At 45.9% G+C, this 15,669-nt stretch overlaps 1 protein-coding gene across 10 annotated transcripts in view; it reads right to left on the bottom strand.

The window, feature by feature from the left end:
• The window catches only part of LOC110493284 (R3H domain-containing protein 2), a 91,716-nt gene that overhangs the window by 45,051 nt on the left and 30,996 nt on the right, over positions 1–15,669 (bottom strand). For all 10 annotated transcript variants that reach the window (XM_090206440.1, XM_036950842.2, XM_036950844.2 and 7 more), the window contains exons 4-7: positions 10,475–10,516; positions 8,710–8,914; positions 8,125–8,203; positions 7,180–7,239 (exon numbers count right to left, since the gene is read on the bottom strand). In XM_090206440.1, the coding sequence (XP_090062566.1) occupies positions 7,180–7,239; positions 8,125–8,203; positions 8,710–8,914; positions 10,475–10,516 (386 nt within the window). The remainder of the gene's footprint in view (positions 1–7,179; positions 7,240–8,124; positions 8,204–8,709; positions 8,915–10,474; positions 10,517–15,669) is intronic.

Below are 15,669 nucleotides of genomic sequence, written 5' to 3'. Positions count from 1 at the left end.
AGAAACAACGTGTACTGGTTACTGGAGGGAGAAACATGAAGATTAAACAATGTGTACTGGTTACTGGAGGGGATAAACAACGTGTACTGGTTACTGGAGGGGATAAACAACGTGTACTGGTTACTGGAGGGTTAAACAACGTGTACTGGTTACTGGAGGGGGGAAACAACGTGTACTGGTTACTGGAGGGGAGAACAACGGGTACTGGTTACTGGAGGGAGAAACAACGTGTACTGGTTACTGGAGGGATAAACATGAAGATTAAACAATGTGTACTGGTTACTGGAGGGATAAACAATGTGTACTGGTTACTGGAGGGGGGAAACAATGTGTACTGGTTACTGGAGGGGGGAAACAACGTGTACTGGTTACTGGAGGGGGGAAACAACGTGTACTGGTTGCTGGAGGGGGGAAACAACGTGTACTGGTTGCTGGAGGGGGGAAACAACGTGTACTGGTTACTGGAGGGGTAAACAACGTGTACTGGTTACTGGAGGGAGAAACAACGTGTACTGGTTACTGGAGGGATAAACAACGTGTACTGGTTACTGGAGGGAGAAACAACGTGTACTGGTTACTGGAGGGGTAAACAACGTGTACTGGTTACTGGAGGGATAAACAACGTGTACTGGTTACTGGAGGAAGAAACAACGTGTACTGGTTACTGGAGTGGTAAACAACGTGTACTGGTTACTGGAGGGATAAACAACGTGTACTGGTTACTGGAGGGGAGAAACAACGTGTACTGGTTACTGGAGGGATAAACAACGTGTCCTGGTTACTGGAGGGGAGAACAACGTGTACTGGTTACTGGAGGAATAAACAACGTGTCCTGGTTACTGGAGGGATAAACAACGTGTCCTGGTTACTGGAGGGAGAAACAACGTGTACTGGTTACTGGAGGGATAAACAACGTGTACTGGTTACTGGAGGGATAAACAACGTGTACTGGTTACTGGAGGGATAAACAATGTGTACTGGTTACTGGAGGGATAAACAACGTGTACTGGTTACTGGAGGGAGAAACAATGTGTACTGGTTACTGGAGGGATAAACAACGTGTCCTGGTTACTGGAGGGATAAACAATGTGTACTGGTTACTGGAGGGATAAACAACGTGTACTGGTTACTGGAGGGAGAAACAATGTGTACTGGTTACTGGAGGGATAAACAACGTGTCCTGGTTACTGGAGGGAGAAACAATGTGTACTGGTTACTGGAGGGATAAACAACGTGTACTGGTTACTGGAGGGAGAAACAACGTGTACTGGTTACTGGAGGGATAAACAACATGTACTGGTTACTGGAGGGAGAAACAACGTGTACTGGTTACTGGAGGGATAAACAACGTGTACTGGTTACTGGAGGGAGAAACAACGTGTACTGGTTACTGGAGGGAGAAACAACGTGTACTGGTTACTGGAGGGAGAAACAACGTGTACTGGTTACTGGAGGGAGAAACAACGTGTACTGGTTACTGGAGGGATAAACAACGTGTACTGGTTACTGGAGGGGAGAACAACGGGTACTGGTTACTGGAGTGGTAAACAACGTGTACTGGTTACGGGAGGGGTAAACAACGTGTACTGGTTACTGGAGGGGAGATCAAAGTGTACTGGTTACTGGAGGGGAAAACAACGTGTACTGGTTACTGGAGGGTTAAACAACGTGTACTGGTTACTGGAGGGAGAAACAACGTGTACTGGTTACTGGAGGGTAAAACAACGTGTACTGGTTACTGGAGGGAGAAACAACGTGTACTGGTTACTGGAGGGGAGAACAACGTGTACTGGTTACTGGAGGGGAGAACAACGGGTACTGGTTACTGGAGGGGAGAACAACGTGTACTGGTTACTGGAGGGTAAAACAACGTGTACTGGTTACTGGAGGGAGAAACAACGTGTACTGGTTACTGGAGGGAGAAACAATTTGTACTGGTTACTGGGGGGGTAAACAACGTGTACTGGTTACTGGAGGGAGAAACAACGTGTACTGGTTACTGGAGGGATAAACAACGTGTCCTGGTTACTGGAGGGTTAAACAACGTGTACTGGTTACTGGAGGGGAGAACAACGTGTACTGGTTACTGGAGGGGAGAACAACGGGTACTGGTTACTGGAGGGAGAAACAACGTGTACTGGTTACTGGAGGGATAAACATGAAGATTAAACAATGTGTACTGGTTACTGGAGGGGATAAACAACGTGTACTGGTTACTGGAGGGGATAAACAACGTGTACTGGTTACTGGAGGGTTAAACAACGTGTACTGGTTACTGGAGGGGAGAACAACGTGTACTGGTTACTGGAGGGGAGAACAACGGGTACTGGTTACTGGAGGGAGAAACAACGTGTACTGGTTACTGGAGGGATAAACATGAAGATTAAACAATGTGTACTGGTTACTGGAGGGATAAACAATGTGTACTGGTTACTGGAGGGGGGAAACAATGTGTACTGGTTACTGGAGGGGGGAAACAACGTGTACTGGTTACTGGAGGGGGGAAACAACGTGTACTGGTTGCTGGAGGGGGGAAACAACGTGTACTGGTTGCTGGAGGGGGGAAACAACGTGTACTGGTTACTGGAGGGGTAAACAACGTGTACTGGTTACTGGAGGGAGAAACAACGTGTACTGGTTACTGGAGGGATAAACAACGTGTACTGGTTACTGGAGGGAGAAACAACGTGTACTGGTTACTGGAGGGGTAAACAACGTGTACTGGTTACTGGAGGGATAAACAACGTGTACTGGTTACTGGAGGAAGAAACAACGTGTACTGGTTACTGGAGTGGTAAACAACGTTTACTGGTTACTGGAGGGATAAACAATGTGTACTGGTTACTGGAGGGGAGAAACAACGTGTACTGGTTACTGGAGGGATAAACAACGTGTCCTGGTTACTGGAGGGGAAAACAACGTGTACTGGTTACTGGAGGAATAAACAACGTGTCCTGGTTACTGGAGGGATAAACAACGTGTCCTGGTTACTGGAGGGAGAAACAACGTGTACTGGTTACTGGAGGGATAAACAACGTGTACTGGTTACTGGAGGGATAAACAACGTGTACTGGTTACTGGAGGGATAAACAATGTGTACTGGTTACTGGAGGGATAAACAACGTGTACTGGTTACTGGAGGGAGAAACAATGTGTACTGGTTACTGGAGGGATAAACAACGTGTCCTGGTTACTGGAGGGATAAACAATGTGTACTGGTTACTGGAGGGATAAACAACGTGTACTGGTTACTGGAGGGAGAAACAATGTGTACTGGTTACTGGAGGGATAAACAACGTGTCCTGGTTACTGGAGGGAGAAACAATGTGTACTGGTTACTGGAGGGATAAACAACGTGTACTGGTTACTGGAGGGAGAAACAACGTGTACTGGTTACTGGAGGGATAAACAACGTGTACTGGTTACTGGAGGGATAAACAACGTGTCCTGGTTACTGGAGGGTTAAACAACGTGTACTGGTTACTGGAGGGGAGAACAACGTGTACTGGTTACTGGAGGGGAGAACAACGGGTACTGGTTACTGGAGGGAGAAACAACGTGTACTGGTTACTGGAGGGATAAACATGAAGATTAAACAATGTGTACTGGTTACTGGAGGGGATAAACAACGTGTACTGGTTACTGGAGGGGATAAACAACGTGTACTGGTTACTGGAGGGTTAAACAACGTGTACTGGTTACTGGAGGGGAGAACAACGTGTACTGGTTACTGGAGGGGAGAACAACGGGTACTGGTTACTGGAGGGAGAAACAACGTGTACTGGTTACTGGAGGGATAAACATGAAGATTAAACAATGTGTACTGGTTACTGGAGGGATAAACAATGTGTACTGGTTACTGGAGGGGGGAAACAATGTGTACTGGTTACTGGAGGGGGGAAACAACGTGTACTGGTTACTGGAGGGGGGAAACAACGTGTACTGGTTGCTGGAGGGGGGAAACAACGTGTACTGGTTGCTGGAGGGGGGAAACAACGTGTACTGGTTACTGGAGGGGTAAACAACGTGTACTGGTTACTGGAGGGAGAAACAACGTGTACTGGTTACTGGAGGGATAAACAACGTGTACTGGTTACTGGAGGGAGAAACAACGTGTACTGGTTACTGGAGGGGTAAACAACGTGTACTGGTTACTGGAGGGATAAACAACGTGTACTGGTTACTGGAGGAAGAAACAACGTGTACTGGTTACTGGAGTGGTAAACAACGTGTACTGGTTACTGGAGGGATAAACAACGTGTACTGGTTACTGGAGGGGAGAAACAACGTGTACTGGTTACTGGAGGGATAAACAACGTGTCCTGGTTACTGGAGGGGAGAACAACGTGTACTGGTTACTGGAGGAATAAACAACGTGTCCTGGTTACTGGAGGGATAAACAACGTGTCCTGGTTACTGGAGGGAGAAACAACGTGTACTGGTTACTGGAGGGATAAACAACGTGTACTGGTTACTGGAGGGATAAACAACGTGTACTGGTTACTGGAGGGATAAACAATGTGTACTGGTTACTGGAGGGATAAACAACGTGTACTGGTTACTGGAGGGAGAAACAATGTGTACTGGTTACTGGAGGGATAAACAACGTGTCCTGGTTACTGGAGGGATAAACAATGTGTACTGGTTACTGGAGGGATAAACAACGTGTACTGGTTACTGGAGGGAGAAACAATGTGTACTGGTTACTGGAGGGATAAACAACGTGTCCTGGTTACTGGAGGGAGAAACAATGTGTACTGGTTACTGGAGGGATAAACAACGTGTACTGGTTACTGGAGGGAGAAACAACGTGTACTGGTTACTGGAGGGATAAACAACGTGTACTGGTTACTGGAGGGAGAAACAACGTGTACTGGTTACTGGAGGGATAAACAACGTGTACTGGTTACTGGAGGGATAAACAACGTGTACTGGTTACTGGAGGGATAAACAACGTGTACTGGTTACTGGAGGGATAAACAACGTGTACTGGTTACTGGAGGGTTAAACATGGAGATTTAACAACGTGTCCTGGTTACTGGAGGGATAAACAACGTGTACTGGTTACTGGAGGGAGAAACAATGTGTACTGGTTACTGGAGGGATAAACAACGTGTCCTGGTTACTGGAGGGATAAACAACGTGTCCTGGTTACTGGAGGGATAAACAATGTGTACTGGTTACTGGAGGGATAAACAACGTGTACTGGTTACTGGAGGGAGAAACAATGTGTACTGGTTACTGGAGGGATAAACAACGTGTCCTGGTTACTGGAGGGAGAAACAATGTGTACTGGTTACTGGAGGGATAAACAACGTGTACTGGTTACTGGAGGGAGAAACAACGTGTACTGGTTACTGGAGGGAGAAACAACGTGTACTGGTTACTGGAGGGATAAACAACGTGTACTGGTTACTGGAGGGATAAACAACGTGTACTGGTTACTGGAGGGATAAACAACGTGTACTGGTTACTGGAGGGTTAAACATGGAGATTTAACAACGTGTACTGGTTACTGGAGGGATAAACAACGTGTCCTGGTTACTGGAGGGATAAACAACGTGTCCTGGTTACTGGAGGGATAAACAACGTGTACTGGTTACTGGAGGGAGAAACAACGTGTACTGGTTACTGGAGTGATAAACAACGTGTACTGGTTACTGGAGGGATAAACAACGTGTACTGGTTACTGGAGGGTTAAACATGGAGATTTAACAACGTGTACTGGTTACTGGAGGGATAAACAACGTGTCCTGGTTACTGGAGGGATAAACAACGTGTACTGGTTACTGGAGGGAGAAACAATGTGTACTGGTTACTGGAGGGATAAACAACGTGTCCTGGTTACTGGAGGGATAAACAATGTGTACTGGTTACTGGAGGGATAAACAACGTGTACTGGTTACTGGAGGGAGAAACAATGTGTACTGGTTACTGGAGGGATAAACAACGTGTCCTGGTTACTGGAGGGAGAAACAATGTGTACTGGTTACTGGAGGGATAAACAACGTGTACTGGTTACTGGAGGGATAAACAACGTGTACTGGTTACTGGAGGGATAAACAACGTGTACTGGTTACTGGAGGGATAAACAACGTGTACTGGTTACTGGAGGGATAAACAACGTGTACTGGTTACTGGAGGGATAAACAACGTGTACTGGTTACTGGAGGGATAAACAACGTGTCCTGGTTACTGGAGGGATAAACAACGTGTCCTGGTTACTGTCGGGATAAACAACGTGTACTGGTTACTGGAGGGAGAAACAACGTGTACTGGTTACTGGAGTGATAAACAACGTGTACTGGTTACTGGAGGGATAAACAACGTGTTCTGGTTACTGGAGGGATAAACATGGAGATTTAACAATGTGTACTGGTTACTGGAGGGATAAACAATGTGTACTGGTTACTGGAGGGATAAACAACGTGTCCTGGTTACTGGAGGGGAGAACAACGTGTCCTGGTTACTGGAGGGATAGACAATGTGTACTGGTTACTGGAGGGATAAACAACGTGTACTGGTTACTGGAGGGATAAACAATGTGTACTGGTTACTGGAGGGATAAACAACGTGTACTGGTTACTGGAGGGATAAACAACGTGTCCTGGTTACTGGAGGGATAGACAATGTGTACTGGTTACTGGAGGGATAAACAACGTGTCCTGGTTACTGGAGGGGAGAACAACGTGTACTGGTTACTGGAGGGATAAACAACGTGTACTGGTTACTGGAGGGATAAACAACGTGTCCTGGTTACTGGAGGGATAAACAACGTGTCCTGGTTACTGGAGGGGAGAACGTGGAGATGAACCATCTAGTGATGATACTTTAGTGGTAGTACAGTGTCTCTCTCCTAGATGTGGACTGTTACCCTTTTCTAAAACTAAATGAAATTGTTAGTCAAACTGTTAGAGACGGGACGGATTTACTTTTGAAATACAACAAAATAAACTTCAGATGAGGGTGATGACACCATGCCAGAGTCCCAGGCAGCCAAATATACCATACTGATATACCAACTAGAGTACAGTCCCTATGTATATCCCATTATACATATACCGGAGTAAAGTAGCAGTATGGAATGTGGATACGTCCCACGTGGCACCCTATTCCCTACATAGGGCACTACTTTAGACCAGAGCCTATATAGGGAATAGGGTGCAATTTCTCACTCACTTGTCGTCATTAATGAACTCCAGGATATCTTGTTCTAGTTTCATCAGCATCATTCGATCCCTGTTGGAGAGAGGGGAGAGAGAGAAAGAGGGGAGAGAGAAAGAGGGGAGAGAGCGGGGGGAGAGAGGGGAGAGAGGAGAGCGGAGAGAGAGAGAGAGGAGAGAGATAGAGGGGAGAGAGAGAGAGGAGAGAGCGGGGAGAGAGAAAGAGGGGAGAGAGGGGAGAGAGAGGGGAGAAAGAGAGAGGAGAGAGAGAGGGGGGCGAGAAAGGGGAGAGAGGAGAGAGAGGGGAGGGAGGAGGAGGGGGAGAGGAGAGAGAGAGAGAGAGAAGAGGAGAGAGAGAAGGGGGAGAGAGAGAGAGGGGAGAGAGAGAGAGGGGGAGAGGGGAGAGAGAGAGGGAAGAGAGAGAGAGGGGGAGAGGGGAGAGAGGGGAGAGAGAGAGTGAAGAGAGAGAGAGAGGGGGGAGAGAGAGGAGAGAGGGGAGAAAGGGGAGAGGTGAGAGAGAGGAGAGCAATAGAGAGGAGAGGGAGAGAGAGGAGAGGAGACAGAGGGAGGGAGTGAGACTGTGGCAGGACAATCTGAGTGCCATCTGCTCATTCCATTCACCCCACAGTGACTCCTTTCCCAATTCGTCCTCAGAGACAGGATGAGCACCTAATAAACACAGTCCAGACCACCACAGGGTTAGGCTAGCTGGTTCAATTAGCTTAGAGACCAATGCTAACTTGAAATATATCTGCTTAACATGGACTACCATGTCTATCATGCATTGATGTAGCTCAATGAGAAATGTGTGCAAAAACAACATGAATCCCCAAGCTGATCTACAGTTAAGATTCTGCCCTTAGAGTTTCTCAATCCATTTCCATCCGTCGAGTGCTGTGATAGGAGGTCTCCCCTTCCGTAACTGGGGTTTTGTGTATGTGTGTGTGTGGTTTTTTTTTACCTGGGGTTGTTTTTCAGTGTGTTGACCAGGAAGTCGTGCACGTCGATACCGGTGGAGTCTGTGTACTCCTGGCTGGAGTCTGGCGGAAAGGAGACACAGAAGACAGGATGCTTGACATGGCTCCAAAAATGACACCATACACACAATCTGGTAACACACGCGCACGCGCACAAGGACGCGGACGCGGACACAGACCAGACACAGACACAGACAGACACAGACCAGACACAGACACAGACAGACACAGACAGACACAGACAGACACAGACAGACACACAGACACAGACAGACACACACACACAGAGACACACACACACAGAGACACACACACACAGAGACACACACACACACACACACACACACAGAGACACACACACATACACACACAGAGACACACACACAGAGAGACACACACACAGAGAGACACACACACACAGAGACACACACACACAGAGACACACACACACACACACAGAGACACACACACACAATGATACAGACATCTATCCGTCTCCCATCAGCTGGTCTGCCCCTCTTTGCTACTCGAATGAATCCTCTTCAGCATTTCCCCCAGAGACATCTTACCTCGTGACAGCATCTTGCGTGGAGTCCTGTTCTTCTCCTCCTCATCCTCGTTCTCATAGTCATCCTTAGAAGACTTCTCCTCCTCCTTGTCCGAGGGACAGCTGATGTGGAGTTGGATAATGTCTGGAGGTCCGTCAGTACAGAACGGACCTGATGATTCCTCACACACCGCCAGGCTCCTCACCAGCTTCAGCTTGGCATTGGACTGAAACACACCCAGAGACACACAGTGAAGCAGCAGACTACACACACAGGTTAGTGAGACACACACCACAGTGAAGCAGCAGTCTTAACACATAGGTTAGTGAGACACACACCACAGTGGAGTAATTTATATCTCTTCGGTTCATCAATAATAGATCAAATTCATTGCACACTATCAATATTTGACAAAAAAATGTTTACAAATAAATAAATCTGCATTTTAGCTTGGCATTAGACTGAAACACAAAGAAACAAACATACCACATCGAAGCAAGCAGCTAAGTAAAAACCACAAGTATTTAAACCCAGACACAGGCTACATTAACCTGGTCCTAAGAGATATCTGGTCACACACCAGCACCATTTTACAAAACATGAGGTGATGCTGGAAAGGCTTAATTGGTTTGAGATAAGTAAACATAAAAACAAATTCAACTTGTGTAGACTTCATAATCAAAACGTTGGGATTTCACTGGGTTGGAGGGGAATAACCCACTCGGGTGGGAGGGGAATAACCCACTCGGTGGGAGGGGAATAACCCACTCGGTGGGAGGGGAATAACCCACTCGGTGGGAGGGGAATAACCCACTCGGTTGGAGGGGAATAACCCACTGGGTTGGAGGGGAATGAACCACTCGGGTTGGAGGGGAATAACCCACTCGGTGGGAGGGGAATAACCCACTGGGTTGGAGGGGAATAACCCACTGGGTTGGAGGGGAATAACCCACTCGGTTGGAGGGGAATAAACCACTCGGTGGGAGGGGACTAACCCACTCGGTGGGAGGGGAATAACCCACTCGGTGGGAGGGGAATAACCCACTCGGTTGGAGGGGAATAACCCACTGGGTTGGAGGGGAATAACCCACTCGGTTGGAGGGGAATAACCCACTCGGTTGGAGGGGAATAACCCACTCGGTTGGAGGGGAATAACCCACTCGGTGGGAGGGGAATAACCCACTCGGTTGGGAGGGGAATAACCCACTCGGGTGGGAGGGGCATAACCCACTCGGTGGGAGGGAAATAACCCACTCGGTGGGAGGGGAATAACCCACTCGGTGGGAGGGGACTAACCCACTCGGTGGGAGGGGACTAACCCACTCGGTGGGAGGGGACTAACCCACTCGGTGGGGGGGGACTAAGCCACTCGGTGGGAGGGGACTAAGCCACTCGGGTGGGAGGGGACTAAGCCACTCGGGTGGGAGGGGACTAAGCCACTCGGGTGGGAGGGGACTAAGCCACTCGGGTGGGAGGGGACTAAGCCACTCGGGTGGGAGGGGACTAGCATGTAAATTGTGAGTGTACACACACACACACACGAAAGCTGACTTCCATAAATACCCTAGGTAATAGGCTGTGTGTGAGCTCATGGCTAAGCAGGCCTCACCTCTGCAACTTTTCCTGGTCTATCTAACCTGCTCACTAGGATTAGCCAACTCTGGGTCCAGTAATGCTAAGTAGGACCCTTTATCTAACGGGTGGACTTTAATCCCAGGATTAGGATCATGATGTGGAAACGTAGACAACAACATCAACACAACAGACAGGATAACGCCGTCCTTACCCTGGCTCTTTTCCTGCCGTGTCCGTGGTTCTGAGTACGCCTCTGCAAGGGAAGAACCTCTGGTAAGACTCGGAACGCCTAGCTGTACTCAAAACCATTTACAATGTTAAAGAAATATGTTAAAACCATATTTTAGTGAACAAATGTTTTGATTTCGTTGTTTAATTATAGGGAGATTACTGTGGTTGCTGTGCTAACAGATTATTTAACTTTCTATACTGTTTCTGGTAGATATTTGTTGAAGCTGAAGTTGACGATGAACCCACAATGCAATGCACAGTCGTGAAGGCACAACAGTGCCTCTTCCCCCCTCAGGAGGTTGGAAAAGTTTGGCATGGGCCCTCAAATCCCGAAAAGGTTTTACAGCTGTACCTCTGAGAGCATATTGACTGGCTTCCTCACTGCTTGGTATGGCAACAGCACCGCCTTCGATCGCGTGGCGCTACAGAAGGCGGTGCGGACAGCCCAGTACATAACAGCAGGGGGGGGCAGCAGGGTATCCTAGTGGTTAGAGCGTTGGACTAGTAACCGGAAGGTTGCAAGTTCAAACCCCCGAGCTGACAGGGTACAAATCTGTCGTTCTGCCCCCTGAACAAGGCAGTTCACCCACTGTTTCCTAGGCCGTCATTGTAAATTTGAATTTGTTCTTAACTGACTTGCCTAGTTAAATAAAGGAAAAAAAATCACTGGGAGCTCGTCATCCAGGACCTCTCTTTATCAGGCGGTGTAAAAAGACGGCCCGGAAAGTCGTCAAAGACTCCAACCGCCCGAGCCATAGACTATTCTCTCTGCTGCCGCACGGCAAGAGCTACCGGTACTTCCAGTCTGACCTCAACAGGCTCCTGAACAGCTTCTATCCCAAAGTAATACGATGAATAAATAGCTACACAGACTGAGTTCACCTTGTATCTTAATTGACCTTTTACTTAAAAATTTTCACATTCAGTCATGGCCAAAAGTTTTGAGAATGACACAAATATTAATTTTCACAAAGTCTGCTGCCTCAGTTTCTATGATGGCAATTTGCATATACTCCAGAGTGTTATGAAGAGTGATCAGATGAATTGCAATTAATTTGCAAAGTCCCTCTTTGCCATGCAAATGAACTGAATCCCCCACAAAAACATTTCCACTGCATCTCAGCCCTGCCACAAAAGGACCAGCTGACATCATGTCAGTGATTCTCTCGTTAACCCAGGTGTGACGGTTGACGAGGACAAGGTTGGAGATCACTCTGTCATGCTGATTGAGTTCGAATAACAGACTGGAAGCTTCAAAAGGAGGCTGGTACTTGAAATCATTGTTCTTCCTCTGTCATGCATGGTTACCTGCAAGGTAATACTTATTTTCCACCATAATTTGCAAATAAATTCATTAAAAATCCTACAATGTGATTTTCTGGATTTTTTGTCTCATTTTGTCTGTCATAGTTGAAGTGTACCTATGATGAAAATTACAGGCCTCTCATCTTTTTAAGTGGGAGAACTTGCACAATTGGTGGCTGACTAAATACTTTTTTTGCCCCACTGTATCTACCTCCCCTATACATATCTATCTCCCCTACACATATCTACCTCCCCTACACATATCTATCTCCCCTACACATATCTACCTCCCCTACACATATCTACCTCCCCTACACATATCTACCTCCCCTACACATATCTACCTCCCCTATACATATCTACCTCCCCTATACATATCTACCTCCCCTATACATATCTATCTCCCCTACACATATCTACCTCCCCTACACATATCTACCTCCCCTACACATATCTACCTCCCCTACACATATCTACCTCCCCTATACATATCTACCTCCCCTACACATATCTACCTCCCCTACACATATCTACCTCCCCTACACATATCTACCTCCCCTACACATATCTATCTCCCCTACACATATCTACCTCCCCTACACATATCTACCTCCCCTATACATATCTACCTCCCCTACACATATCTACCTCCCCTACAAATATCTACCTCCCCTATACATATCTACATCCCCTATACATATCTACCTCCCCTACACATATCTACCTCCCCTACAAATATCTACCTCCCCTATACATATCTACCTCCCCTATACATATCTACCTCCCCTACACATATCTACCTCCCCTACACATATCTACCTCCCCTACACATATCTACCTCCCCTACAAATATCTACCTCCCCTACAAATATCTACCTCCCCTATACATATCTATCTCCCCTACAAATATCTACCTCCCCTACAAATATCTACCTCCCCTACAAATATCTACCTCCCCTATACATATCTACCTCCCCTATACATATCTACCTCCACTACACATATCTACCTGTGTCACATGTTAATATGATATTAGATCTGACATGAATATTTCCTGTATATAGTATGCTTACTTACTTTAATGTGTATTTCATATTTCCTATTCTTATTTATTTTTTCTAGTAACACATTGTTATTGGTTATTTCATTGTTGTTGTTTTGAGTTTGCAAGAAAGGCAATTCGCTGTACTTGTGAATGTGATATTACAACTTGAAATCTCTCTCTGGGCAGGTCATGGCTAGAAAGGATACAGTTTGTCAAATTTACGTCAAAAGTAAATTTATTTTTGCATTTGAGCTAACCATAACCCTTTTCCTAACCTTACCAAAAACCTTGCCAAAAAGTTCCATTTTGGTTTCATCTGACCAGAGCACCTTCTTCCACATGTTTGGTGTGTCTCCCAGGTGGCTTGTGGCAAACTTTAAACAACACTTTTTATGGATATCTTTAAGAAATGGCTTTCTTCTTGCCACTCTTCCATAAAGGCCAGATTTGTGCAATATACGACTGATTGTTGTCCTATGGACAGAGTCTCCCACCTCAGCTGTAGATCTCTGCAGTTCATCCAGAGTGATCATGGGCCTCTTGGCTGCATCTCTGATCAGTCTTCTCCTTGTATGAGCTGAAAGTTTAGAGGGACTGTGCCTTTATGGAAGAGTGGCAAGAAGAAAGCCATTTCTTAAAGATATCCATAAAAAGTGTTGTTTAAAGTTTGCCACAAGCCACCTGGGAGACACACCAAACATGTGGAAGAAGGTGCTCTGGTCAGATGAAACCAAAATGGAACTTTTTGGCAACAATGCAAAACGTTATGTTTGGCTTAAAAGCAACACAGCTCATCACCCTGAACACACCATCCCCACTGTCAAACATGGTGGTGGCAGCATCATGGTTTGGGCCTGCTTTTCTTCAGCAGGGACAGGGAAGATGGTTAAAATTGATGGGAAGATGGATGGAGCCAAATACAGGACCATTCTGGAAGAAAACCTGATGGAGTCTGCAAAAGACCTGCGACTGGGACGGAGATTTGTCTTCCAACAAGACAATGATCCAAAACATAAAGCAAAATCTACAATGGAATGGTTCAATAATAAACATATCCAGGTGTTAGAATGGCCAAGTCAAAGTCCAGACCTGAATCCAATCGAGAATCTGTGGAAAGAACTGAAAACTGCTGTTCACAAATGCTCTCCATCCAACCTCACTGAGCTCAAGCTGTTTTGCAAGGAGGAAAGGGAAAAAATGTCAGTCTCTCGATGTGCAAAACTGATAGAGACAAACCTCAAGCCACTTACAGCTGTAATCGCAGCAAAAGGTGGCGCTACAAAGTATTAACTTAAGGGGGCTGAATAATTTTGCACGCCCAATTTTTCAGTTTTTGATTTGTTAAAAAAGTTTGAAATATCCAATAAATGTCGTTCCACTTCATGATTGTGTCCCACTTGTTGTTGATTCTTCACAAAAAAATACAGTTTTATATCTTTATGTTTGAAGCCTGAAATGTGGCAAAAGGTCGCAAAGTTCAAGGGGGCCGAATACTTTCGCAAGGCACTGTACTACCTTAATTGGGCCGACCAACCAGTGCTCCCGCACATTGGCTAACCGGGCTATCTGCATTGTGTCCCACCACCCGCCCAACCCCTCTTTTTACGCTACTGCTACTCTCTGTTCATCATATATGCATAGTCACTTTAACCATATGCACATGTACATACTACCTCAATCAGCCTGACTAACAGGTGTCTGTCTGTATGTAGCCTCGCTACTTTTATAGCCTCACTACTGTATATAGCCTGTCTTTTTACTGTTGTTTTATTTCTTTAATTATCTATTGTTCAACTAATACCTTTTTTTGCACTATTGGTTAGAGCCTGTAAGTAAGCATTTCACTGTAAGGTCAACTACACCTGTTGTAGTCGGCCCACGTGACAAATAAACTTTGATTTGATTTAGTGTGCATAGCGCTGAGAGAACATTTGTTCTTAGGTGCCCGACGCTGTTCAATTCCTCTAAATCAATTTTTTTTGTGAGCTCAACACATAATTTCTCTAAACTGAAATCAAAGCTAGTCGGAACTCTTAAATATCTGACTTGCTAACTGGTTGAACACGACACGTATATAACTTACAACCATTTAGCAAGTCGGAAATGCTCAAGTTTCCTAGTTCCGACTAGGACGTGAACGCGGCACAAGTCAAGAACTATGTGGGACGCTAGGCTGATTCGAAGTTGTAGTTCACATTAGGTAAATATTCAAGCTAGTTTAGCGCAGAAATGTGGTAATTAACTACAATGACCATAATCCATTGCGCCCATTCTTTCCAGCCACGGACAGAGGTGGATACACACCATATGAGACCGCATGAGAGAGGAATGACAACATGACGACGAGAGTGATAGAGACAGTTTGTGAGGTAGCTCTTCCCGATTGATAGTTAGTAAAAGTAGTCTTGAAAGTAGTCTTTATGTACTGTACTCTTCCCGATTGATAGTTAGTAAAAGTAGTCTTGAAAGTAGTCTTTATGTACTGTACTCTTCAATCCACTGTCAGTGTCAGATTGAAGGCAGGTGATGGCTGAGGGAAGCTCTAAAATCATTTTAATGCTTAAAAAATGAATTGAAAACTAAATCGAAAACCGTGATTATTTTGTAATAACAGAACTCAAAAAGCACTCATTGACACTACAGTGGTGAGCAATGACAGTCATTCGCTAAAAAGGGGCTATTTTTTCTCAACCATAACCACATCCAACTCTGCCAACCCATCCACACTACACTCCAGTCGTAGGTTTTCAGCGCGTGTGCATCGTGGCCGTATGCAACCATGCAATGCATGATGGGAGCGCAGGTTCAAATAGAACTGAAAAAGA

This window comes from Oncorhynchus mykiss, chromosome 17 (assembly GCF_057628025.1).
Source record: "Oncorhynchus mykiss isolate SJ-2025 chromosome 17, ASM5762802v1, whole genome shotgun sequence".
Lineage (NCBI taxonomy): Eukaryota > Metazoa > Chordata > Actinopteri > Salmoniformes > Salmonidae > Oncorhynchus > Oncorhynchus mykiss.
The sequence above is the reverse complement of the archived record's forward strand: the minus strand, read 5'-3'. Positions and strand labels throughout refer to the sequence as shown.